The 27,166-nt window shown below is 36.0% G+C and overlaps 1 protein-coding gene across 1 annotated transcript in view; it reads right to left on the bottom strand.

Annotated features, from left to right (window-relative positions):
* Window positions 1-27,166, bottom strand: part of LOC149535074 (tryptophan synthase alpha chain-like) — a 226,689-nt gene that overhangs the window by 82,740 nt on the left and 116,783 nt on the right. The window contains exons 6-7 of the mRNA XM_089804837.1: window positions 23,482-23,559; window positions 8,050-8,127 (exon numbers count right to left, since the gene is read on the bottom strand). Of these exons, the coding sequence (XP_089660963.1) occupies window positions 8,050-8,127; window positions 23,482-23,559 (156 nt within the window). The remainder of the gene's footprint in view (window positions 1-8,049; window positions 8,128-23,481; window positions 23,560-27,166) is intronic.

The raw sequence follows: 27,166 nt of genomic DNA, 5'->3' as shown, positions 1-27,166 counted from the left end.
TTTATTCAAGATTTTTTATTAGTTTTATTTTTTCTGATTGTTTCCTAAAGAACACTATGGTGATTTGGGTCACATATAGAGCCCTCTAAGCCTTCATAAGGCCCATATACTTCATTTGGCATTCATATTTTTGCAACATCTAAGAGAAAGGAGAGGCAAAGAGTTTGAAAGAGTGATTCGAGTTCAATGATTTTGCAAGTGATTGCAAGATCAGAAGGAGCAAGAAGATCAAGATCCATCAAGCACAAGGTAGGGTTTTAAAGTTTGTATAATTTTGTTTGTTTTGATTTCAGATTTTTTTTTTTTTTTAAAGACAAACTAAATGTTGATTCTTGAATCCATCGTTTGAGTTTCCTATTCTTATTGGAAGTATTTTAATTTTTGTAACTTGTTTAAACTTTGACTCGTTGAGTACATTGTTGTTTTTAGGAAAAAAAAATTTAAAGTTAAATGTTTAAATTTTGAATGCATTGTTATTAAAGAGATCAGATTTCCACAATCCGTTGCATAATATATTTGTTTCTGGATTTGATTGTGTAGAGATTTTTACCATCAACGTTTCGAATCACACTACGTGATCCATCATCAGGATGAAAATAGAGCAAGAGATGTAAAACAAAATCCTGATGATGGATCACGTAGTGTGATTCGAAACGTTGATGGTAAAAATCTCTACACAATCAAATCCAGAAACAAATATATTATGCATTGTTATTTTAATATTTTTCTTATTAGGTTAGGCTGAAACGTATTTCAATATTTTAAACTAGGCTGAAAGTTGTTATTTAGGATTTATTTTATTTCTATAATTACTACTTTGGCTAAAATTTATCAGTTTGTCTAAATGGCCTCTAGTCACAATGGAGAAGACATGGAATTGCATTCTGAGGGTGCGAGTTTATCAGAGTATGAGCCTAAGCATGAGGAAAGTGATCTTGAGGCTGATCCAAAAGCCCAGTCTACTTATGTTGCACCAGGAATACCTTGTATTCATTGCCCCTATCAGATTTTGGCACCATAGCCCAAGTCTCTTCTAAACAATTTGCAATATGAGTTTTTCTCCCAATGCTTATATGTGGTGGCACACAAAAATGGAAATGTAATTTTTGTGGCACATAATGGTTTGGGAGCATTGCTAGTGTTAATTCACACATCTTTAGGACTGGATATGGTGTGTGCATGCAACTTCCTATCAAGTGTTGAAAATCTCATAGATAGAATTCAAATAAACAAATTGTGGGCCATTATTGATGATAGTACAGTTCCAGTGCCTAAGTCTTTGGTTGGTAGGCAACAAGTACAGACAATTCAGCAGTTATGGGGGCAACGAGATACTTCTACACGTATCTTGCAAGAGAGTAGGGGCTATGACAAATCAGCTTTCAAACCTTCATCCATTCAGAGTTCAGCAAGAGAGGGCAGCAGGGGGAAACGCAAGGCAAGAAGTTCTAGTGACCCCATTGTTCATTTGTTTAATGTGAATGTCAAGGATTGGTTAGATGATGTCATTGTTACATTCTTCTTTGCCAATAGCATCCTGTTACATGCAATTAGATCTCCTTATTATAAGGAGATGATGTCCTCAGCGGCGAAGAAGGGCGGATCATCATTTGTGCCACTAAGTGACCACAAATTGAGGACCACAACCTTGGACAAGAAGTATAACAAGATTGGGGTTGCAGCATTATTATGGATGGGTGGATGGACATTAGACATTGTCAGTCATCAACACCATGGTCACATGCATTGAGGGCCCATTCTTTCTGAGTCCAGTTGATTGTTCAAGGTCTCGCAAAGATGCTGATTTTCAGTTTCACGTCCCTAGGGAGGACACTGATGAGTTTGGGACACAAAATGTAGTCCAAGTAGTGACAAATGTAGCACATGTGTGCAAAGTTGCGATAAGGCTTGTTGAAGTAGCCTATATACATGTTTGGTGAGCTCCATGTTGTGTGCACGTCATGGACAATGCACTCAAGGACATGGGGAAGATTGGCTGGATTAAAGGAGTGGTTAATGATGCTAGAGATGTGCAAATGTTTATCTACAATTACCACACATCACATACACTCTGCAAGATCTTCGCAAAGGAGTTCCTAAAACCATTTAAGACCAAATATGCATCATATTACACTCTCTTGGAGAGTCTCTTGGAGAGAATGGTTGGGTTGCAAGAGCCACTGCAGCTCATGGTTATGACACAAGAATGGAATAGGTTGACTAAGTCCAGAACAGAGTAGGGGAAGAGGGTGAAAGAGATAGTGAAGAGTAAACATTTTTGAGTGATGCAAAATACATAGTCTCCATCATTACTCCAATTTTTCAGGTCATCAGATATGGCGATTGGGATGCACCTACACTTGGAGAGGTTTATGAGTGCTTCGATTCCATGCTTGGCCAGATGAGGGTTGTTGTGTAAGAGGGACACAACTTTAGCATCGTACAATGAATACATTCAGCATATCATTCACTGCAAACGGGAGAAGCTAAACAATCCTTTGCACATGGTTGCCTATGCATTGAATCCTAAGAGGTATATGCCTAGGCCTTGTAGAGTTACACCACTACAATTGATGAGGTAAAGGTTGGGTTCTTTAGGTGCAGCATGGTAAGATGTATGATTTTGAGACTCCAGGTGAGATTCACTCTGAGGGGATGGAATTTTCCACCCTTATAGGTAATTGTTAATTCAATATTTCTTATTAATATTTTCTATCTAGAGTTTAGTAACTTTAGTTTTACTATTGGGGATTTTTATGACATTATGTTATAACTTTTTATGTTCTAGGTTACTTGGAGTTGGCAAAGATGGACATTAGAACTATGGCACAGAAGAACCTGATTTTGTGATGGAAATGTCATGGACCATAAAGGGCAAAGACTATCCCACTAGCCATTCAATTGCTATCTCGGGTTTGTAGTTCCTCACCTTTAGAGCCTATTCAAGTTTTTAAGTTTTAAAATTTATTACTTTTAATTTTAACTTTAAGTGAACTTAGGAGTTTTACTTTTCTGATTTTCTCACAAGGACTATTTGTTTGCTATATTAGTTTCCTAAGCTCCTTAGCTGCATAGAGGAACTAATCTACTTATAGCATCATTCTCTTTGTTAAGAGGAACAAACTTACCTCTAAGAGAATGGAAAAGCTAGTTGTTGTACACAATGTCTTGTGTATTGTAGATCGCAAGTCACAAGGGTACAAAGAGAGCCCAGCAGCGCGATAAGATGTAGAGCCAAAGGATCCAACTCATATTGATGAGGATGAGACTGCAGCATCAACCGAGGTAAGGTTTGTTGGTGTTCTTGTGGAACTTGACCATGAGTCTAGTAGTTCTAGTGATGAGGACTTTGGCTCGGGGAATGATTAGAAACCTCCCTTACATGTTGACATCATCTTGTACTCATTTTGATATCAATCATGATTTATTATTTCATATCATGCTAATCTGCTCATTGTAATCATGATCATCTTTGTGATATATCATATTTCATATTTGAACAATGAATTTTGAATCTTCAATATAACAAATATAATTTTATCATTATGTTACCATGTATGTTAGTGTTACATTGTTACTATGTTGAATGCTCAATGGTTCTAGTTCGTGTTGCAATTTTGCTATGTTCGAGTATTTGGTATGTTAAATTGTTATGTTGAAAGTTGAAACATCATTTCATAATTAGCATTTCAAGTTATATATGTATAGTATTTCCCCCATGCCACCATAACCATCCCCCCCCCCCCTCCCCATCATCCCAAAATTGAGCCCTTTTCCCCCACGCCTGAAACTTGTCTCTGCCTCACCTCATCTTGACACACCCCCGCACTGGTCTTACACTGCATTTTACACAAACTCTGATTTTTCAGAAGTTATCTTGACGTTAAAATTATATATTTGGAATACAGATATTTATTCAATAACACATTCCTTTAAGATATTTAGATGCCCAAGTGAATAGGAAGGTTAAATATTTCTAATATATTGCCTTAGATATTGAACTAAGGACCCGCGTAACGTTTTCCACAAAATTTTCAGACAAATATAAAATACCCTGAACAAATAATCTTTATTTTCTCAGTCAAAAAGATTTCAGACATTAGTCAATTCAAAATCCTTTAAGTATTTATCTATTTCTGAAGCAATAACAATGAACCTTACAAATTTAGCACAACAATGGACTCTATAATGAATCCACTCCAAGAACCAGCTCTTCACAAACTCCTGAAGCTTTTGGTCTCAAGAAATTCTAGCTAGTGCCAAAGCATCAGACAATTTAATCAACTTCAGTAAAAAATCTGAACCTCTTCTGAAAGACCTCCCCTTGTTCTTTGATAGCATTCTCCAGAAAACTCTTGGTCTTCCATCAGCCTGTCCCTTAGCATCCCATTTCATTGTCTTTTAGATCTAAAAAGAAGTGACTTTAATTTTATAATTGTGATTGTTGATATAAAAAGTCGTTTTAATTGCACTTGATTGGCCACATTTTATAACATGGCCTATTTCAAACGTTTCCATGCTTATTGTCCACCATGTGAAGTCAACTTAAAATCCTAGTGTTGTTTTCAAACAATTGAGATTTTTATTTCGCTTTTCGACAAGGTGGGCTTTCGATAAACTCCCTTTCAATAGAACCTAAAGTGCTCTAACCTCCACTTTAAACAAAAACACTTTATTTTCTTAATCATCAATAATGCTTTGTCTTCATTTTTCTTTCAGCAAAACTTTGTCTACACTGCCTTTTACCCTCATCAAAAGGGAAGAGTTGGTCCATTGTTTCAGCAATATCTAGATTTCACGAACCTTTAAGTTCACCAAAGAAAGAAATTATTGATTGCAATAATGACCAAGCAATAAATTTCCAGTATTTCAAGTGGTTTGACAAGTATTTTTCCTTCCGAAGAAGCATTAAATTGAAAGTTTTAGAAGTTCTAAAACTCTAATCACTTTGTAATTGTCGTTGATCAGCAATTTCTGAAGTGCAAAAACAATCTTCATTCACATATTATAAAGTTCACAAACTAGTTGCATGGTCGTAACAACGGTTTTTACAGCCTCCAAGTTTTTTCAGTTTCACTTTCTATCAAAAATATCACTAGGAGCTTTGAACAGCATATTAACATCCACTGAATCATGAAGGAAACAGAGGAACTTTCTCACATGCTGTAATTGCAATTGATCTAGTAAACAGACATGCAATATATGGAAGCATGGAAAAAGTTCAAAATATTTAGTAGAATGCCTCAATGAGAGATCAGCTCATGGAAGATGGTGACTTGTTGAAATGGCTCTATAAACTCCCCAATAAATGCTATGCACAAATTGGATAAAAGGAAATGCTTCTAGAAAGTCTAAAGCAAATTCAGATGGTTGGCCTAAGACTGACAAGAAGTTCAAAACACTGTCTTGATGACCATTTATCTTCCAATTTCAAGTTGGAGTGTATTATTTTCCTGTAAAGTTCATGATCATAGCATTTTAACTCATTAAGTTGAATCATATATGTATTGGAAAATTCAAAGATCCATTTTATGATTTGTAACCTATTTTTAATATTTAGTTACAAGAAGAGAATTGAGCTATGAATCTAATATTCTGCAAAGTAAAGAGATCTTTTATAGCTTCTCTTGAGAGAGCATTGGGGAAGGCAAATTTTATATTTTCTACTAGTCTGTGACAACAGTAGTCATCTTTCCAACACAACTTTCTGTACCAGAATTACAACAGTTCTGAGGGACGGATGAATGGGTTCTCGAGATGGGGGTCAAAGGGCCTCAATTTGGGGATGTCAAGGGGAAGACGGCAAGGGGCAGTGGGGGTATTGTAAATATTATATACTATTCATATAGTACTCAAAAGCTAGTTATGAAAAGATGTATAAGAAAATAAGTAAAATGCCAAAAGCCAAATACTAAATACTTCAACATTGACTATCCAATTACTAATTTGCAATAAGAAATTAAAATACTAAATAATATCTTGTCGAATCAGTGAATGGAAGCTTTCTACTATATCAAAAATATTATAAAGATGATTACAATGAGTAGTGTGATATCAAAACATGTACAAAATGTCAATATGTAGTAAAGGGAGGCCTCTAAACATCCCTCTAGACAAACTCCTCATCGCTGGAACTCAATAATCTTCATCAGTTTCTTCTTTTGTTTTTGAATTCGAAAGCAGGGGTCTAGGGGCAGCATCCTACAGTAGGGTAAAGGGGCAACCCCCCTTGCGGGGACCCTTTTGCGTGGCCTTTGGATTCTTCATTTTTGAAGCATTTTCTCCCAAAATTACATGTTGGAACAAAATTGACATGTTTTGATCTGCCTACAGGAAACACACAGATGTCCCGAAGACGGTTGAGGGACGTCTGGGCATTGCCACATTCATTCCAGGTACGTCATGTTGTCTTGGCATCCCAGTGGCACAGTGGTGGTGGAAAGGCAGTAGTGGGGGGATGCCTCGTCCCAGTCCTAGGAAAGGAGTGATCCAAGGGGGGACAAGTCCCCATGTACACTATTTTATACAGAAATGGAAGTGAAACTTTGAGCTCTTACATTATTAAAGAATTGAAGGAATATTGCAAAAGTTTGTGTCTATTTTGTTCCCTCTTTGATTGTATCTTTCTTATGTCAAGTTTTGATTTTTCTTTGACGTATCATGAATAGATTTGGTTGCATCTAAGTTAAATAAAGAAACGTGTGTTCTAAGTGGTTGTTTTATTCATATGTTCAATTGTGGAATCATTTTCTTATCTGTTTATATGTTGCAAAGAGATTGGTTATTGTTTGTGGGCACAAAATTGATGAACCTGCATAATTTTCTTATATCTTTCATCAGCAGTTTTTCTCTTTCATATTTTTTAGTTTCCTTCACTGTTTTTTCGTTAAACACATATTCCAAAAAAAATTAAATCATGCTAGGGAGCTGCCCCTCTCAAACACAGACAAAGATCACCATCTCAATGGTGATCTCTCTCACTATTTTATGCATCGTGTCACCATTTTCCATGGTGTGAACCATAATTAATTCACCATTACGAGGTGACATATCTATTAACCAGAACATTCAAACTTGCAGCTCCTTTACAAAGAAAAAGTGGCTACAAGGAAGGGAGCACAAGGAAGTGGGAGTTTGAACTAGAGCATCTTGACTTGCATGCTTTCACTTCCCATTTTCGTAACTTGATGTTGAAGATGAGCCAACTAGCAAGCATGAGAGTGCTATTGCAAGAGCCAACACCAGTGGCACCGCTTCTTGCTTTTATAATTGATCAACGATGGCTGACTGTTGACATGTGACAATGATATATACGACTACTTATTTTTAATACATGAAGTTCAAGTTTGGTTAATTGACATTATAATATTATTATTTTTTGTGATTTTTTATTATTATAAAATATATGATAAATTTTGAACTTAATTATTGCTGAAAAAAGTATATATTTATGGATAAACACAAAACAAACCCAAAACCCAAAAAAAGGACTGAAACCATGAAGCAAAACCCTGAACCAATACTAATACCTGTAACTTAGTATTACAGCTAGTAAATATTTATCTTGTCTATAAAAATGACAAGGATATCTAAACTTATTATGATGCCCTACTATTACACCAAAAGAAAATTGCAACCAGTAATCAATGGAAATATCTCAAACACATCAGATACTTCCCAGTCAATTCCATTGTATACATATATATGTTTCCCCTCTCTATAATATGCCATCGAATAACTCTTTCTTGATAAATATAAAAAAACAAAACTATTATATTCGGGATGATCATGGTCTATAGATCATTTGATAACTTCTATTCGTCTGACATGATCATTAATAATTGGCATCAGACAATGGCTAGCAGGACAACTGCTGTAACTATTTCCTAGAATCCTAACCCTCAAGAACCTAGCAATGTTTCAGTCTTCAGACGATATTACAATTTTCTGTCTGTAACTGAAAAGACAATCTAATTGATAACAAGTGAATCAAACAAATTAAAGTTTTAAACAACAAACACATTACTGGAAAAGGAAAAAAGAAAAAACCTGTTTTATGTCATGAAGAAGAAATTCCACACGTGATGCAACAGAAGCACGGGCACCAGTCACACCAGTTATGCTCACCTAAAAACAGATGATCACAGTTAGGTGAAATCATCTAATAAAATCATAGTAAAACATTAAAATAAAAGCATTTTATCCTTTCAGAAAATATAAGTCATATTTGAATAAATCATGACTTGTCTATGATATTTTAGTGTATTGCATGTCTTTTGCAACGGCTACCGATTTTACAAGTTGGAAGAGTATTTCCACACCTTTAATGCAAACCTAAATGTTAAATCAGTTTGTGCTTGTTGCAAATGTTAGCTTTGTCTCCAAATGAAGATTTATATTCTCCAAGAAAACTATAAAGCAAGAATATACAAATGAAGAATGTGGATTAATGTTTTCAATTGTGTTCAATGCCATCTATATTGTCCTGTAACTTTTGAAGTCTATTCTACTATTATAATCTTAGTAGCCGGATTCGTGCCAGACAGGCCGGATCCAGATTCGGATCCGATCTGGAGGATCCAAGCACGAATCCTGAGGATCCAAAACAAATCCGTGGCAATACGAGGCACAAAAACATAAGATCATGAATGGGAATGTGCTGATTTTCTTTATAATCATGAAAATAGATCAATTATCAAGTATACTAGATTCATAGATGCAAACTAGAATCATAGATTCATACTATGAAATGGTTTCTCTTAGTTTTTAATACACACACACACACATGAATCCTCCACGGATCATTACTGGAAGAATAAAAATCCCAAATCCACAGATCCAATTCGGGTATGCAAATCGGATTCGTTTCATGAATCGGAAACTGAGATTATAATATATCAGTTAAGAAATGCAGTTTTTGTGTAGCCAACTTACTCAAGCTCAATATAACACCAAACAAATATATTAAATATCATTTAGACAACAAAGATTAAACAGAAAACTTATTCAAACCTCAATATAAAAGTTTAGAAACACTGCAGTATAAACAGACAAAATGCCATACTTGCCAGGAGACAGCGGCTAGCACAAAAGTTGAGGACAGGACCAGTATAGTCATTTTCAGAAAAACTTAAATGAGACAAAAAAAATAAGTATCTATACTATAGAGATCCAGAAAAATATAATCATGTGATAATATAACTTTATAGAATGTAAAATGCTGAAATATAAAAAAATTTTAAAAATTAGCATTTAAAAGTATTCAAATAATTGTCAGCGAAATCATAGACTCATAATTTATCAACATTTATAATCAATACCATCATGTATTAATATAAAGATTAAAGTTTCAATCATAATCACCTAGGAATGGCAGACAAAAGACTAAGAGGAGAATGCCATTTCTTTAATAAATGGTACGGAGGCCCTGAAGATGACTATATTTTCAACCAGTTGTGAACTTTCAATCTATGCAAACATTTTAAGCCTTAATATTGTTTCTATTCATATTATTACCTGTCTGTGGTACGTTAAGACCGCTGCTACAATAAAACTCATAAATTTTATGCAAAAATTAGAACATTGCAAGTCTATTAATGTATCTCTTTAGATTTTTTAACTTTTGTCAACCACAAATCAGCACTTTATGAAAATGTCCAAAACCTCTATCGGAAGCTTTCTGATTTGCAAACAATACTTCAGGAGACAAATATAAATGCAGACAAACACCATCTAAAGTTTCCTAACTCCTGGACACATCTAGACATGGGTCTTTCAGGTGAGAATGCACTTATGGTATAGGGAAAGAGTACCAAGGCTCAAGGTATGACTCTTCAGGTAACGATGCAGAACAGTGAGGGTGAGATTCTTGGGCATACCAGATATACTCTGTCTATTTGAATGTCTATAAATAAAATTAACTTCATCAGTCAGATTTCATCCAGGAAACCAAAGAAAACTATGTACCATCTTAAGAGGCCAGCATAAAAATAGCAAAAGACCAAGAATTGAGGGTCCCCTTTTGGTGCTTTGTTTATATATTTTATGTGAGTTAACACTGTTAATAAGCATTAAATTAATACAGAATATTTAATATTATATGTGAACAGATCTCTAAAAGTGGTTTTCTACAAGCATAGTGGAAATTCCCCAATATAGACAGACAGTCAGAACTCTGCAATTGCTTTCTTTTCTTACTGCATAACTGGACCTAGTTTTGCATAACTATTAAGACAATTCCAAGAAACCAACCATCACAAAAATCTGCAATTTCTTATTTGGCAATTATTGTTTAACTTGTTCAATGCTTTATGTCACTGATGTTCTATTATATTAAACTTCCTTGTTGCTGTTCAATAAAAGATTGAACCTGATGTAAATTCTCATTGGGAAACCAGTGATAGCCAATGTAGTAAGTGTACAACGTCTACTATTACAGTTTGATGATTTTGGTTATCCAAATATCTATTGAATTTTTGTATAAGTTGTTGGTCATTCTCAGGTGGTCATGAGCGTTGGTTGGTCAACAGTGTTGTTCCTCTCAGCAATCATCAATGCAGATAACTCCCCCCTCTGTTCTTGGTGGTTGTAAATTGATTCTACAATCAACCCACACAAAGGAACCAATTGAGACCTCCGGCGAATGGATGGGAGAAGTTGAAGTTTGATGGCGCAGTCAGACAACCCAAGTTGCTTCAGAGCAGGATGCATCATTCAAATTAAAGGTATAGCAATCTTCGTCAACTCAAAGAAGCTCAAAGATGGCTCCAATAGCAAAGCAGATGCTCAGCCAATAGTGCTTAGCCTGCACTTATTTCAACTTGAAGGTTTGCTTTTTGTGAAGGTGGAAGGAGACTCCATGAAAATAACAAATGCAATAAGAAGGAAGGGATCCCCAAGTTGGAAACTTGCAAACATTCTTGAGGATTCTTTATATTCCTGTACAGTACAGCATAATTATAAGAGATGAATAAAGAAGCAGATATCCTTGAAATTTTTGCAATTGATAATCAAGAGGTATGCATCATCAACAAGAAGGTGGAAACACAGCTGTAACTTGGAAGAAGGTTTGAACAACTAGACAGCATATTCAGTGAAAGATGCAGCTACATTGTTACAGGATTAGATTTATCATGAACAGAGAGATACAATGATAGATTCACACATGTTGCAACCTGATGGCACCGAGGGCAATCCTGACACTACGTCCCATCATCCTGGATGTACAGCATGATCACAAGCATAGTTGAATTTGCATGTCTGTGCAGAAGTACTGATGGCAAATCAAAGACATCAGAGTCATTGGAGAAAGAAATACAATAGGCAGGAATAAATGTATTGCAATTCCCACAATCTAAGTAGAAGCTTCTTAAAAAACAGACTCTACAAGAAGTGCATACAAGCAATAAGAAGCATAAACAATATGATTTCTTAAAAACAACTGTCAGCAGGGAAATGGGAGACAAAACCATCTGGGCCATTCAACATCAAAAAAATGAGGATTATCTTCATCATTAGATCTATGGAGAAACTGTTGTAGACAGTGATTGGATGTGATTTACTAGATTAAAAATCAAAGCTCTTTTATGAGAGGAAGGTTGCATCTGCTTTTCCATCAACTACAGTGGATCTTATCCAGGATACACGGTAATAAAGGGTTTGGTAGAAAGCTAACTTCAAAAGGCTTACATAGCGCATGCTGTGGAAGCCATTGATGGATATGTTCTACAATCAGATGGCATGGACATAGGCAGCCTATTTAGGAGAAGGATTGATGAGAGACTCACATGCCTATATGAATTTATAAGTCAATCTGGTCAGATAATTAGAGTTAAGCAATGCAAAAAGATTAACAAATGACCAGAGTTGCTCAGCTCCTTATCACCCAGATTCCATGCTGACTCTCGTATCTCAGTTTGCCAATCAACCTCCAGAAAAGAAGTATCACAAACTTCCTCACTATAATTTGGACAGAATACTTATTGATGATGTGAAAGACTGAGAATCTCAATAGTTTCTACATTATGGAATTTTGTTCTTTTAATCCCTAGATGGTTAATCCTGCCCCACTACTCAAGACCCAAGAGTGGCAAATTTGATATGTATACTTTTATTGATATAATAAGAAGACAGACCTCCACATCTACATTTCAACAACTATATATATGTACGTATGTATATGTATTTGTGCGTGTCTGTAAAGGTTTCCTTCTTCTGGGCATTGTGTAAGAAACTATTATGGATTAGGGTTGTAGTGAAGAATGAAGCATAGAGACCTTATCGATCCAATCCTAAGGGTGTATTAGGAGTTCGAAAAATACATTTAAGTAGATTTATTTACCTCTTCAAGTTTTGAGGAATGAATTAATTTGAAGGGCTCGGTTCTAATCCTCCCATATAGACATACCTAGACTAGGCATTGACCTGCACTAGTCTAAATGTTAAAGAGTACACTGGTTATTTTTTAAGATGTTTACGATTAAAACTAATCCTAAGGTCAGTATATCCATGTGTTTTACATCCCAAGGGGTTCCCATTTCAGCCTAGGATTAACTCGTAGTAATTTGATCAAGAAGGATTATTTTTATCTTTTTTTATAGACATTGATCTTAGCCGAAAGGGCGACAAACATGTCTGTGGGCTCATCATGTGGCAAAACAAATAGTGATCATTCATTGGACTGTTTGAAACCTTAATTAAAATGAGTTGCCATGCAGACAGATGTAATGTCCCCAATTTTTTATGTAATAATTTAATTTAATTAATTAATTATCTGGTCCCAAAATTTAAATAATATAATAAAAGGACCTTTAATTAGTTACTTTAATTAATTAAAATGGGGTCCAAGTGAATATTTGTATTTGTGGTTCCAATTGATTTAATATATATCTCGGACCTATTTTTATTTTAGTATTTGTTGGTAAATGTTGCCGTCGGATATCTTTGTACACCCTTGGAAAGGTTTTCCCCGACGGGTATTTAAGCACGGCTTGAAGGTAGTCGTAGGTATGCATTTTGGATTATTTCTTTGTACTGCGAATTCTCGTTGGGATTCTCTGTTGTTCGCTATTTCGGAAGTGAAAGATCTTCCCTACTTGGCTTGTTCGGTTTCGATGGGATTCAACCCTTGCCCTATTTCGTTGCATGTAATACTTCGCTCGAATCTGGCAAATTGGAGCACCATCTTTTGGCAATTATTAATTGAAGGATTATTCGTGTTCAATCTCTTGTTTGGCTTTATTTCATGAATTCGAATCTGTAAGTTTTTGTTGCATGATTGAATCCACCTTCTATCGATACACCATCTGCTACCCTTGGTTTAGCACAACACGCAATGCATCTCTCTGTGCTACAGCATTGACATATCGTACGACTCTCTAGGCTACCATACGGCCAATCAAGACCACCGTCCCTATTCCATTCCAAGCTACCGTATGACCCACCCCAAGCAATCCATATATCACTATTCACTCCATTCAGTTATACTGTACGGCCATCAAGTAATTGCCTATCAGGCACATGGGACCAATAGGTAACTGGCCATTAGGCACACAGGACCAACAGATCATTACAACAGGACCTCCTTCATTTCTATTAGGCATCAAATGAATTTGTTTCATTATCATTTGAGATGGATAGGCATAGAAAGAAACAACATTTGGTATCAAAAACACACAAAATTTTCTACATATAGTTCAAAGATGCTAGCACCTAGTATGTAAATTCAAATTACCATTGAAAGGAAAATCAAATAACAAATGATAAAGCAAAAAGTCATTACTTCCAAAAACATAGCAAGGGTATTTCATTCAATGGCATGAGGAACTCGATTAAAATCAGAAAAGACGTGAGACATGAAAAAAATTCAATCCAAAAGCTCAAAATCACTCTTGCAACAATTATTTTTTATAGATGCTATTAGAATATTACTGTTACATCCCAAATTTTTCCCTTAGTTTTAAATTGATCATAACCGTTGGTTTAATGAATTATTTCTTTCCTGATCATGTGAAACAAGTTAGTTAATTATAGACAACGTATCAATTTATTTCTTTCCTGATCATGTGAACTGAATTAGTTAATTATATGCGTTGTACCAACTGATAACTAGTTATTTCGTTCATAATCATGTGAAATGAGTTAGTTATTATAGACGTTGATGAAAATAATCAAGCAACCTATAACTGTCATTCGATGATCGACAATTGTTTGATTGGAATTAATGATTAATATATCTTTGAATTAATGTCCCGGTGAGAATGTTTTGCTTGGGTGATTGCAAGAAGAAGACTGAAGAAAGGGGAAGCAATGCTAAACGGGATCATCGGAAGGGGATGGTCGATTGGTCCAGTCATCAAGATCAATAGGTATGACCTAAGACTACTTTGGAAAGGATACGAAGACTTGACAACATATTGCATTATGGGACCACATGAGCTATTAGGAAAATAATATAATAAAAACTTAAATAATCTAAATTAAAATATAAAATTCATACCTTTGGAGATTTATTATTGGAATTTCTTCTTTTATCATTATTATAACCCTTAAATACGAACACATATATATAAAAATGAAGTGACACCAATAAATTATAATTTAATAATCTAATGATGCCATTCACCAGTATATATACATGAACATGTAAAAGAGCGCAAAATAATAATAAAATTAAAATTAAAACTCTTCAACTTCTCCTTATTCTTTTTCCCTCTTTATTTCTTTCTTCTATATTTCGAATTTGGATGCTTTCGAATGGCCTTCTTGATAACTGAAGGTAGCCAAAGAACCAAGGCCGGCCAAATTAATAGAATATCTTGGATCGTATTTGACACAACCTCTCTATATACATTGCATTATCTTTTTACCCTTACAACTGCCAAAGCTCGAAAGCCGAGTTAGTCTCAATCGACATTTGAATTCACATCTTACCATATCAAGTTGAATCCACTATTTTTCTTCTTCATCATCAACCAGTTCAAAGCAAAGGGAGTCATGAAAGATCATTTAATTCAGCCGCAGGAGGAAGAAATTCCTTGCTACAAGTCACGTTAAGTTCTTTTCGTTACTTGTTGTTCTATCTTTTATACTCAAGGTTATACCAGGTCTAAGCTCTGTTTTTGTTCATTTATCTTTGATAGTGTCAATATTGTCAACAGATCAGAATGCTGGACAGAATGTAATAAGACATAGATCCTTAGACAGAGCTTTACAAGAAATCGATATCATGTCACTTGCTTACTACCAAATAATCATGAGAATATCTTTGTTATATGGAGGATGGGAAACTGTATTAAAATCCATGAGTCAAAGATCTTGTCCATAATATTATATTTCAATCCATGCATTTAATAGAAGTGTAAATGATGTCATAATGATCAAACATCGAGGAACTCACGAGCAAGGACGCCATTAAAGGTGAAGATATGCAAATAAGAGGAAATGGATATAATTTCTCAAGCACCTAGGATTCACTGGCACCTAGGATTCTCAAGAATCAAAAATGAAATCAGTTAACTAAGTAATAGAAAAATACATAATAGCTCATGCATGTTCTGATAATGAAATATGTTGTCAAGTCGAGTGGTGGAGATTAAGTTTACGAACCCAATTTTGAAATCCTTAGCCAAGGTAGATATAGGCAAATGTGTTGATCATGAGATCTTTTTGTTTGTCCAGAAGCTTCAGTTATTTAAGAATAACTGATGGGACACTCAAACCACCAAGGTAGCTCGAATGGCTGGACTTAAGAACATCCCAACCCGATCTTGAGGTAGGAAGGGCCATTTTATTAAGATAGGATGTGAGGGGATAAGTATGGTCCACGGTTAGAAGGTTAAGCCTATGTCAATGCTTCTCCTCTCACCAATGCCGAGGCTTGAACAACATGTCAAAGGATTTCTCCATTATTTCTGTATGTTTTCTCTTGCACCTTAACTTTCAATTTCATAGTAGAATAGCTAGACATTTGTTACATTAATTTTTCAGCTTTACATGTTACCAGATAGCTTGAAGATATTAGATGATAAAGAATATAGTTGTTCTCACTTTCAGCTGAACATGATATCAGTTAGAATGAATAAAAAGTTAGCAACATATTCATTTATTTATTCCATTTCAGCAGTTGAAATATAAGTGGCAAGAGGAATAGGAAGCAATTACTTCTTTAGTTATAATGGATAATAGAAGTCCTTTTCATGTGAAGTAGAATCAATTATTAGTTAATTAGGAGATTAAATTGGTTAGGAAAATTCGTTTGTTACAGCAGTTACTTCTTTCCATTTATAATTAGTTAATGGAAATCATTGTCATGTGAATTGGATTAGTTGTTATATATTTGTTTTAAATAAGTTAGGAAAATTTGTATGTTACAATTACTGTGTTATTAATTTAATGGTCAATTATGTAATACATTTAATTATTTGTAGGTAAGATCCTTTCTACGATCTTCTAAAGTTTGTACATTCGTAAATTCTTTATAATGATCTCTTCAATCATTTGTTAATACATCAAATGTTTTACCAACTACTTGCGTAATATGGTATCAGGTGTTCTTCATTCAAAAAGTCTTTGAGACCCCACTAGGGTTTTTGTAGTTATTCCTCAGCAAATCACTTCAATTTTTGTCGTCATTTTTATTGGGCATTTTATGCAAATCCTCATTTTTCATGCATATTTTTGCTTGAATCTGCAACATTCAACCCTTCTCTACCAAAGTTTATTTTGTACTACTCAATATGCAGCAACCACGACCTAATTTTGGCTCATATTCTGGGCATTTCAAACATTTTTTACGGTTGTTTTTACTGTCGCCCATGCATCTATCTACAAGCAAAGTGATTTTTGGGCTTGTTTCTTGTGGCAATCTAATCAAAACAACTCTTTTTGTAGTTCTTTCGTCTGACATGATTTTCGCCCATCATTTTTGCTCTTTTGACCTTTTGTCTGTGATCATCCACAAAGCAATCTGCAAATTTGAGTTTTTTTCCAAACGGCTAGGGTTTCCTTCCAAATTCTCAAATTCTTTGCCGGTTTGCAAAACTAATTGCAGATTATTGGTAGGTTTCTTGAGAGCTCAACTGGCTCAGTCTCAAAAAAAATTGGGTACCTCAGTTTTTGTGGCAGTGGATTTGAATTCTCTCTAGGTATTCTGCAAGAATTTTTGGGTTGTGTTCGGATTTTTCTAGGTCAGACGGACTTTTTTTTTTGAAATCTATGTTAATCATACTTAATCATTTTTTTAAAGATTGTACCTGCATTTAACATTGTCTTCGGCACTAGAATTTATGGTTTTGAATCTATTCTATTGCCTCTTCTATAGCTTTCATTTTCCATGTATTGGGAAATGTGCAAGATGGAGCCATTGTCCAACTTAATGTTGGAGGGCAATGAGAGATTCAACATAAAGAATTATAACACCTGTAAATAGCGCATGCAAACAATCTTTGAATATCATCGACTTGAGACAATTGTTTTGGGCATAAAAACTCGTCTTACCATTGTACAAGCCAATATAGACAAATTTGATGATTAAAATTGAGAAGTTGTCATGCTTCTCAAGCTCTCTGTCACAAATGATCATTTCCCTCAGATTCCTTCTAGAAAGTCTACAACAAACACCTAGCAATATCTAAAGGAGATGCACAAGACATCTGCCAAAAGTCAAGCATTCTTTTTGAAGAATCAGTTGTTCTCCATCATGATGGATTAACGCATGTCCTTACAGGAGCATCTCACAAAGATTAAGGACATTTAAGATCAACTCGGAGCTATTGGTCGGAAAAATAAGATATGGTAGTTATCACCTTGAAGAGTCTACCAAAATCTTATGAGCACTTTAATAGAGACTCAGTGTTGCTTCTACTAATATTGTCTGAAATTTCCAGAGTTAGGCACCAAACTTCTGCAGTAGGATCATCAAAAACAACAATTTGGTAACAATGCACCTTGTCCACCTCTAAGCAAGCCTTTTCAGCCAAATCCTTTCACAAGGATAAAGGCAAATCTCAACACTCTCAGCCATCTCAGTGAAAGGCCTCAAATGAATCACAGAATGCTTTAAAGAAGGTATAGCGTAATTACTATCACATTTAGCCATTTGTTCAAGAATTGTCACAATTGGTTGGCTTTTGAACAATGGAAATAGGAAGGATCTTAGCCTAAAGCCAATGTTCTTGAGCACGCAGAGCAGAAAGAGTCTACCTTTATGCCTTCATGGTTAAAAGACAAGCATACCATGTAAAATTTTTGTCTTGATATAGTGATTCTTGTACATCTTGGCAGTTCACTCACACGCGTGATTGGTTTACAGATTTTTCTCCCTTTAGTAATTTTGTTATGTTTGGTGGAGGTGAAGAGTATACTATTGTCAGCAAGGGCAAAGTAAAGGGAGGGATCTCATTTTCGTCAATGTATACTACATTGTTGGCATGGAACTTAACATATACTCAGTGAGTCAAACCATGCAGCATTCTCCTTGGCTTGATGTGATATTCAGTTCACACAAGTCCTCAACTGTTAATCTTGTAACATCCAGTACTATTGTTGTTGGTATTGAGGGTCATGGTCTATATAGACTTGTGGATATTGGTGATTCTCTTGAGCATGCTTTCGCAACAAAATCAGCTTCTATCAATAGTCTTTAGCATCAGTGATATAGCCACCTAAACATTCACTATCTTACTATACTTGTTCAAGATGATTTAGAAATTGGTCTACCTAAAATTTAAACACAAAATCAGAAAGTTCGTGGATCATGTTAGGTTGGAAAGCAGGACAAGACGCCATTCAAAGATGGTGACTTGTGGTGAGTCTCTAAAGTACTACAGTTGGTCCATGTTGATGATGTGGTTCACTGAATACTCCTTTTGTTATTGGGCGCAAGTATTTCTTACTTCTTGTTTATGATTTCAATAGAAAAATGTGGGAGTACTTTCTTAAATAGGAATCAGAGGTGTTTTACTGCATTTCAAAAATTTAAGGACTTGGTAGAAACAAAGTCTAGTTGTTCTATTATATCTCTTAGGTCTAATAATGGGGGTAGTTTTGTTCTACCTTTACCTCTACTTTTTGTGATACACATGGCATAAAACATCAATTAACCACAACATAAACTCCTCAACAAAACGACACTGTAGAGCATCATAATTGTACCATTATAGAAATGGCCAGCTCTATGATGGAACACAAAATGGTTCCTAAGAACTATCGGGCAAAAGCAGTGTTTACTACGGTCTATCTCCTTAATAGGTCTCCTACACATGTTAAGGGAAGGACTCTTGAGGAAGCCTGGACTAGTTGCAAACCTAGGATCAATTGTCTGAAATCTTTTGGCTCCTTAGCATTTATTTGGATTCAATAATGCTCAACACTCCAATTTGGATACCAAGAGTCATAAGCTTATGTTTACAGACCACAGTGATAATCATATGGCTTACTAATTAAGTGATGTAGACACTAATCATCTTATCTTCAGTCGTGATGTTGTCTTTGATGAAAACAGACCCAATGCTTCTGGCGCTCACGACGGGAAGACATCTAGCGGTCGTCGAGATGGGGATCTTGGGAAATGTTTTGACAGACACAATTGTTGATGGAGGGTCCGGCGTGAATGTCTTGCCGGAGGATACTTGGAAGAAGTTGGGAAAGCCGACGTTGTGGCCACCTACATTCCAGTTGCTCACGGCAAACCAGCACAGGATCAAACTGTTGGGAACCTTGAGGGCGCAACCGGTAACTATTGGAACACAACCATTTTTATTGGACTTCGTGGTCATTCCATTGAAAAGAAAAGGATATGATGCTATTCTAGGACGAACTTGGTTGGTGCAAGCAAAAGTAAAACATGATTGGAAACGAAATACCCTATCAATGGAGCACAAAGGCAAAAGATTCATAATTGACCTGCACACACAAATGGTAGGTGAGGAGGCAGCATCGTCAAACTCAGAAGGTGAAGGCGACAGTGACGACAAAGGAAATGACAACAAAGGAAAGAGGAGAATGGAACCGGATGAGGGAGTATTGACACTAGAAGGAGGATCGAATGACGATGACCTAGACTCGGTAAATGGCCTTTACCACTGGCAAATAGAAGACTACGAACTCTTTCCGAGTTGTAATATGCTAAGGGTCGACGAAGGTGAGGAAAAAGAGGAAAATGAGTGTCCGAAGGAATACAAAGAAGCAGATGATGCAAAGGAGGTTACGGCTAAAGAAGGGAAGGACATACAATACAAACCCAGAAAAAAGAAAAATTCCATCGTCTAGTACATGGTGAACGGACCGCACAACAAGAAAAGAATGCATCACACCATAAAATTAGTTGAAGGGTGTCGACAGAAACAAAATAATCTAGATGCGCGACGACCGCAGGCACAGTGGGCGACGGAGGTGACACAGAACAGGCATAAGCTGTGGCATGACAAACTCAACAAGTTTCAACCGGGGGAGTTGGTACTCAAGTACGATGATCGGAATGAAAGCAAACAGGAAAGGTTTAAGGCAAGATGGGTTGGACCATATCAAATCCGGGAGGTCGGTAACAATCGAGTGATAAAGTTGGGGACGTTGGACGGGCAAGAGGTACCTCACGCAGTCAACGGATCCTACCGTGCCAAGAAGATGCTGTCACCATCACCTTCGCAGAATGATCAAATGATTCCCTCGTCGTCGTCTTTGCAAAATGACAATGCTTGGAGGCAAAATTGAAGTGTTGTTCATTTTTTTGAAAAATTTAAAATTTAAAAAAATTTAAAAATTATAAAAAATTATTAAAAAAAAAGCAAGAAACTGAGTGCTCCGCGGGCAGCTATCCGCGACAGATGCCCCGAGGGCACCTGTCCGCGGGAGTTGCTCCGCCTGGGAGTGCATGTTTGAGCTGGAGATTTGAAGTGTCGGGAGTGAGAAAGGTGTGTGGAGGATTGGAGGAAAGAGGTGTGTGTGTAAAGCCTAGTAGTTGCATGAGAAGTGGAGCTCTAAGAAAAAAAGAAACATTAAAAAAAAAAAAAAAAAACGACGGATTGGGGCAGTTCGGAATGAGTAGAAAATGATGCCAAAGGGAAGGGGAAGCATCAGTGTTTGCAAGAAAGAGTGTGGAATCGGCAGAAAATGACAAAAACAGTGTGTTCCATGCAGTTTTGTGTGGGTTTCGGAGTGCTAATTTGGTCTTGGCGGCAAGGGGCAACACCCCTCGACCCTGCCCTGTATTGCGACAGGGAGCACACCTAGGGCACTGCCCCTCGACCCCGCCGGGGCCGTTGTCCCCTGGACCCCCAGTCGTTGCGGATATCAATTGTGAAGTGTGACCAGTTGAGAAGACTTGAAGCTGCTGGAGGCATGGACTGTCTATGTACCAGAGGCACTGGGAGTAGGTGTTGGCCGAGAGGCTGTCTTGGTGGATGCGTAGAGAGCTCGGGAGGAGCTGATCATCTAGTTGGAAGCAATGCAGCGACACTTGGCTCAAGGTACCGAGGAGTTGAAAACAGAGAAAGCAGCACAGGTGGCTATCAAGGTCAGCTTCATTAAGGAGGCAATATTGTGTTAGCAGAGGCTACAGGCATGGGACAAAGGTGACAGTGATGTGTCAGAAGCAGATTTATCTTGTTGTAATTGGTCTGTTAATGTATTTTGTTTGTTAATTTGTCCCACTTATTTTGTTAGTCGTCAAGAGACGACTTTTCTTTTTGGGGGGGATGGTGTTAGCCAATTGGATTGTCGTCGGTGTTTCTGTAGCCGACAGAGTGATTGTCGTCAGTGTTTCTGTAGCCAACGGGGTGATTGTCGTCAGTGTTTCTATATTCTGTAGCCGACAGGTAAATAGTTTGTAGCGGACATAATGTTTGTGGCCTCCTTTGGGAAGGTTCGGCAGATAGTATTTATATCCCGTCTGGGATCATTGTAAATCATCATTGATCATTCATCTTGTGAAGCATAATGTAATGTCTGCATATACAAATAATCTAAAGAGTTCTGTTGTTCGTGTTTCCATTATCTGTATGCATTGATTTATTTTACCCATACGGTAAACAGGGCTTCTTCATTATTGTTAACTTGTTGAGGTTTGACAGACTAATAGTAGTATCTTTATTTATCAATTTAACTATGCTAGGAACTTGCTTGACAGGTTTCGTATGCGGGATTGTAAACCTGCTTCCACACCTATGGAGAAAGAACTAAAGTTTACAGCCAAGTATGATTCTCCTCATGTTGATAAAACCACTTACAAGCAACTAGTGGTGAGTCTCATCTATGTCACTGCCACTACACCTGATCTCAGTTTTGCAATGAGCTACATTTCACACTTCATGCCAATCCCCAAGACTAATAGAAGTGAAGCGTGTGCTGCATTATGTGAAGGGCACATGTGATTATGGACTTATTTACACTACGAGTCATGATTCCAGACTCAATAGGTTCACAGATTCAGATTGCGCATGTTCGGTTGATGATAAGACATCAACTTCTGCATATGTGTTCAGTTTGGGATCTAGTGCAGTCAGTTGGACTAGTAAGAAGCGACATGCAGCCTCAATCTCCACTACAAAAGTAGAATATTGAAAAGCTGTTAAGGCAGCTTCTCTTCAAATATACACTTATCTCAAGTAGGCCTAACTCCCTTGCTCTCTAATAATCAGGGAGTGCTCAAACTTTTCAGGAACCTGGTCTTCCATGAAACAACCAAAAATGTGGACATTCATTGTCATTACATTAGGCAGCTGGTTGAAGACGAGACTGCTCACTTGCAGTATGTTCCAACAGCAGATCAGACTATAGACACTCACCAAGACTCTTGGTCCAGATAAGTCTGTTCAATTCAGGGGACAGCTTGATGTTGGTGACAGATTGACCACTAAGGGAGGGTATTAGAATATTTTGATGTTATTACTTTAATGGTTAATTATGTAATATATTTAATTGTTTGTAGATAACATTGTTTCTACGATCTTCATGAGTTTCTTATTAGAAACTTTCTACTTTGTACATTTGTAAATTCTTTATAATGATCTCTTCAATCATTTCCCAATACATCAAAGATTTTACTAATTTCTTATTAGAAACTTTCTATTTTGTAAATTTGTAAATTCTGTATAATGATCTCTAGAATCATTTCTCAATACATCGAATATTTTACCGATTACTTTGTGTAATAGATACAACAGCTTTGTCAAGGGGAAACAAATTCTGAATGGAGTCGTCATTTATTTATTACTTAAATTCAGTGCATAATCAAAAACATGAAAGGATGATGAGCAAAATAGATATGAGGAAGGTCTATGACAGAATAATCTGGTCTTTCCTATATAAAATCATGATGAAATTTCAGCAAAAGAGAGAAAGAAATCGTATTTATGTCCACAGATGACCAAAGTTTGACAATGGGAGTCAATGGTACAACCAATTACAATAGAAACATACTAGGGTAAAAGGAGCAATGGTTTTAAGTCCAGACAAGTAACTAATGCAGTAGAAAGACAAACTTACAAGATACACGAAACCTTCTGATACATCAACAATTTTTCTCATCCTCTCTGTTGGCGTTGTTGGAGTTGTTAGGAGCACCTTGAAATTCAGACAAGAAGAAATAATTATCATATATTCAAAGAAATTTACAATAGCAGGATTTTCCATTCTGTAATAGTAAAGAAGCATTTTATTAAATGATCAGAGAAAAGATAAAATCAAGAATGTTGTTTGTCACATATATTAGGACTCAATCCTTGCTCAAATTGTAAAAATTGTGTCTATTAATACAGAACCATCCAATCAATGTGAGCAATATAAGCAGAAATTAGTCATAAAAAAACACAATAACTTATTGTAAAAGTCAAAGAACCTCATTAATAGACATCATTCAACATGAAAGTAGCTCGACTGCAAAGTAAAACACAAATACTTGCAGTACGAAAAATCTGCTGTCATTAAATCATTCAAAAACAAGGGCCCTCCACATTAGAACCTATGAAGATAATCTTCTGCAATCAATTAAATTTGAAGATGAAGCTTTCATTGAAATATAATACTGAGTGTTTAATACCCGGTAGAAACACTTTGTTGGTACAGCAATTACCAAGGTTCAAACCCGTGCTCAGCTGCTGACCTTTCAGGCATGGTACCTTTGTTGGGCTGTTGAGTTTGCAGATTTGGATAAGTAAAATTTAGAGAATGATGTGTTAGCACCAGTTTGTAAAGTATGAAATTGATGTCAAAATACGGCATGAAACAAAAAAACAAAGAATCTATGGTTTGCAGGATATCTTAACATCTGCTCTAATCATCGAATGATTATTTAAATACATAAGTCTTTTTTTATCAGTAGTAATATATGGTGTGCATCTCCAGCAATTACAGACAAATTAATTACAAACAAGTTAAGAAACATGTGTCAATGAACCTCTGCTTCCAACGAGAATTATTTTCCAAATTTGACCATTGTTCTGATGGTAGCAACATTTTCTGTTTGACTGAATTCATTTAGTTCTGAAGATATGATTGTAGAGATGGCAATGTACTTAAAAGAAAGTCAATGACATTAAACATATCAACGGATTGAAGTTTATATCATGTCAGGCGGAAACCATCAATGCTTGCAGGTTAAGAGGTTATGTGTTGAATGACGGCAGATTTGGTAAGTGACAAGTAAGCCGCTTATCTTCTACTCAGTCCGATAAAAGACAAAAATAATTGGTGACGCTGAACACAATTACAATAGAAACCTTTTTGCCTGATCTTGGTACCATATCAGGCATGTCAAATAAGATTCAAAATTGTTTTTTCAGGACTCTCTTTTCAAAGCATTTTTGAGATTGGTTTAATACACAAATGTCACGCAACACCTTTAGCAGTTATCAGCAACTATACCTATGTATTCCATAATTACCGACATGAAGTTATCAAATATAATCAGGGAATGCAGCACTATTGTCAGTTGTTTATGGGTATAGGTAGTTGTTCATAACAAAATAACTGTCCGCAAGAACTAATGTTGAGACACTTATACACACACACACACACACACACACACACACACATAAAGTTTATATTCTGTATCGCTATCGAACTGTAGAATGTTAGTTTTAACAAAATGATAAAAACAAGTAAGCCAGAATTCTAAATATCAAAGAAATCTAACATGTGAACAACGGCTTTAGGATTATAATACCAGTTTGCTGCTGTGATGCTATTTTCAGCCTTCCAAAACAAATATAGTTCTCTGTCACAATCCTCTCAATAATGTCAGGTTCTTTACATTCCCATTTATTTTTAACTTATACAAGATGTCTCCATAACTGTTTATTTTGATTCATCTTCACCACACTGCAATTGCTTTGATGAAGACATACATGTGTGTGTGTATATATATAGTTCTCTGTCGCAATCCCCTCAATAATGTCAGGTTCTTCACATTCCCATTTATTTTTAACTTACACAAGATGTCTCCAAATCAAAGCAATTGCAGTGTGGTGAAGATGAATCAAAATAAACAGATTTGGAGACATCTTGTATAAGTTAGAAATAAATGGGAATGTGAAGAACCTGACATTATTGAGAGGATTGCGACAGAGAACTATATTTGTTTTGGAAGGCTGAAAATAGCATCACAGCACCAAACTGGTATTATAATCCTAATGCTGATGTTCACATGTTAGATCTCTTTGATATTTAGAATTCTGGCTTACTTGTTTTTATCATTTTGTTAAAACTAACATTCTACAGTTCGATTGTGATACAGAATATAAACTTTATGTTCTGTGAGTAAGAGTTGTTACTCTTAAATTAAGGGTTTGAAGACTCCTTAAGCTTGAAGCTCTTAAAAAAATAATTGGACAGAAGGGTTTGCGAGACTGGATTAGGACAGTAGCTCCTGTCAGCCTTTATCTTGGTGGTTTCTACCCACATTGCGTTTCAACGTCATATTTTGTGCATTGCCTCCTAATTCTCTTGGTCTAGTTTTAAATTTAAACAAGATGCACATATTTGTTAGTTGTCAGCAAGTTTAAATTGGGATGAAGATTGTACACTCCAGATTCAACCTGCCTGCCCCTAATCAGTCTAAGTAGATGCTGTGATCATACACATGTTATTGTGAGATTTTTATGGAAAATAATTGAAGTTATACATGTAACTTGTAATGGCAAGCTGAATCTTAATGATAAGCTGAATGGAGCGAACTAAGTCTATCTTATAGGAAATTTCTTTTAATCAATTATATTAACTCACTTTAAAATGTGGTGGCAGACCAGCTAAGGCAGGATATTTAGATTGAGGTTGTTTTCAGTTTTAGCTTTGAATTAGAAACCGGTGTATTTTTTTACCCGATTTCATTCTCAAAATAATATTCAAAACATAAACATAGGAAGTTGCATTATAAAACAATAATACAAAACCGTAGATTTTCATAAAATACCTTCAAATATGTTATTTGCAGTATACCTCAGCAATACAATAACCAGCATTCAAAAAGTCCAATCTTAAACACAATTTTACCTTCAGATAGGAATACTAAGAAAGAATCTGTAAGCACACGCAAGACACCTAATGTGACGTCTCCACGGACAATGGGTTTGCGTCGACTGTCTACCGGCACAAGGGTTTATGTCCTCCCGCTCGATGAAAGCCGAAGCTTTTTGAATAACTCTCGCAAGAGAGAAACTGAAATCTGAATCATAAAACCAAGCATCCCCGAATGAATGAGTCTCTCTCCTTTTAATCCTCAAAGTTGTGACTCTTCGACTCTATCATGTCCCCTTTTCAAATAATTAAAAATAATAATCTTTGCTAAGGCAGGCAGGCCCAAAAAGGTGAAGTTTCGGAAAAAGGGGATAATCTTTGGAAGCTAATGGACTAATAAATGAAATTTATTATTAAAATATGTTTTATTAACCCCTCTTGGACGTGAGTTAGGGTTATGCCCTCTTTTAAGGAGTTTGGAGGCATTTTGGGCTGATTCCAGAACTTGATTTTTGCTCATTTCTTTGTTATTCTTCAGAGGCTGCCAAACCTGTGGAGAAGGAGACCCAAGAACGGGAGTTTGCAGGTTTCTAGGGAGACGCAAGAACGGGAGTTTGCAGGTTTCCAAGAAGGCTAAGGACGGGAGTTTGAAGCCATTCCATGTGCATGCTCATGCAGAGTTTGCCTTTGTGCTGAACAGTGTAGATTTGTGGGTTTT

The sequence above is a fragment of the Cupressus sempervirens genome, chromosome 10 (assembly GCF_028749045.1).
Source record: "Cupressus sempervirens isolate cs-2001-9-10 chromosome 10, ASM2874904v1, whole genome shotgun sequence".
In the NCBI taxonomy this organism is placed as follows: domain Eukaryota; kingdom Viridiplantae; phylum Streptophyta; class Pinopsida; order Cupressales; family Cupressaceae; genus Cupressus; species Cupressus sempervirens.
The sequence above is the reverse complement of the archived record's forward strand: the minus strand, read 5'-3'. Positions and strand labels throughout refer to the sequence as shown.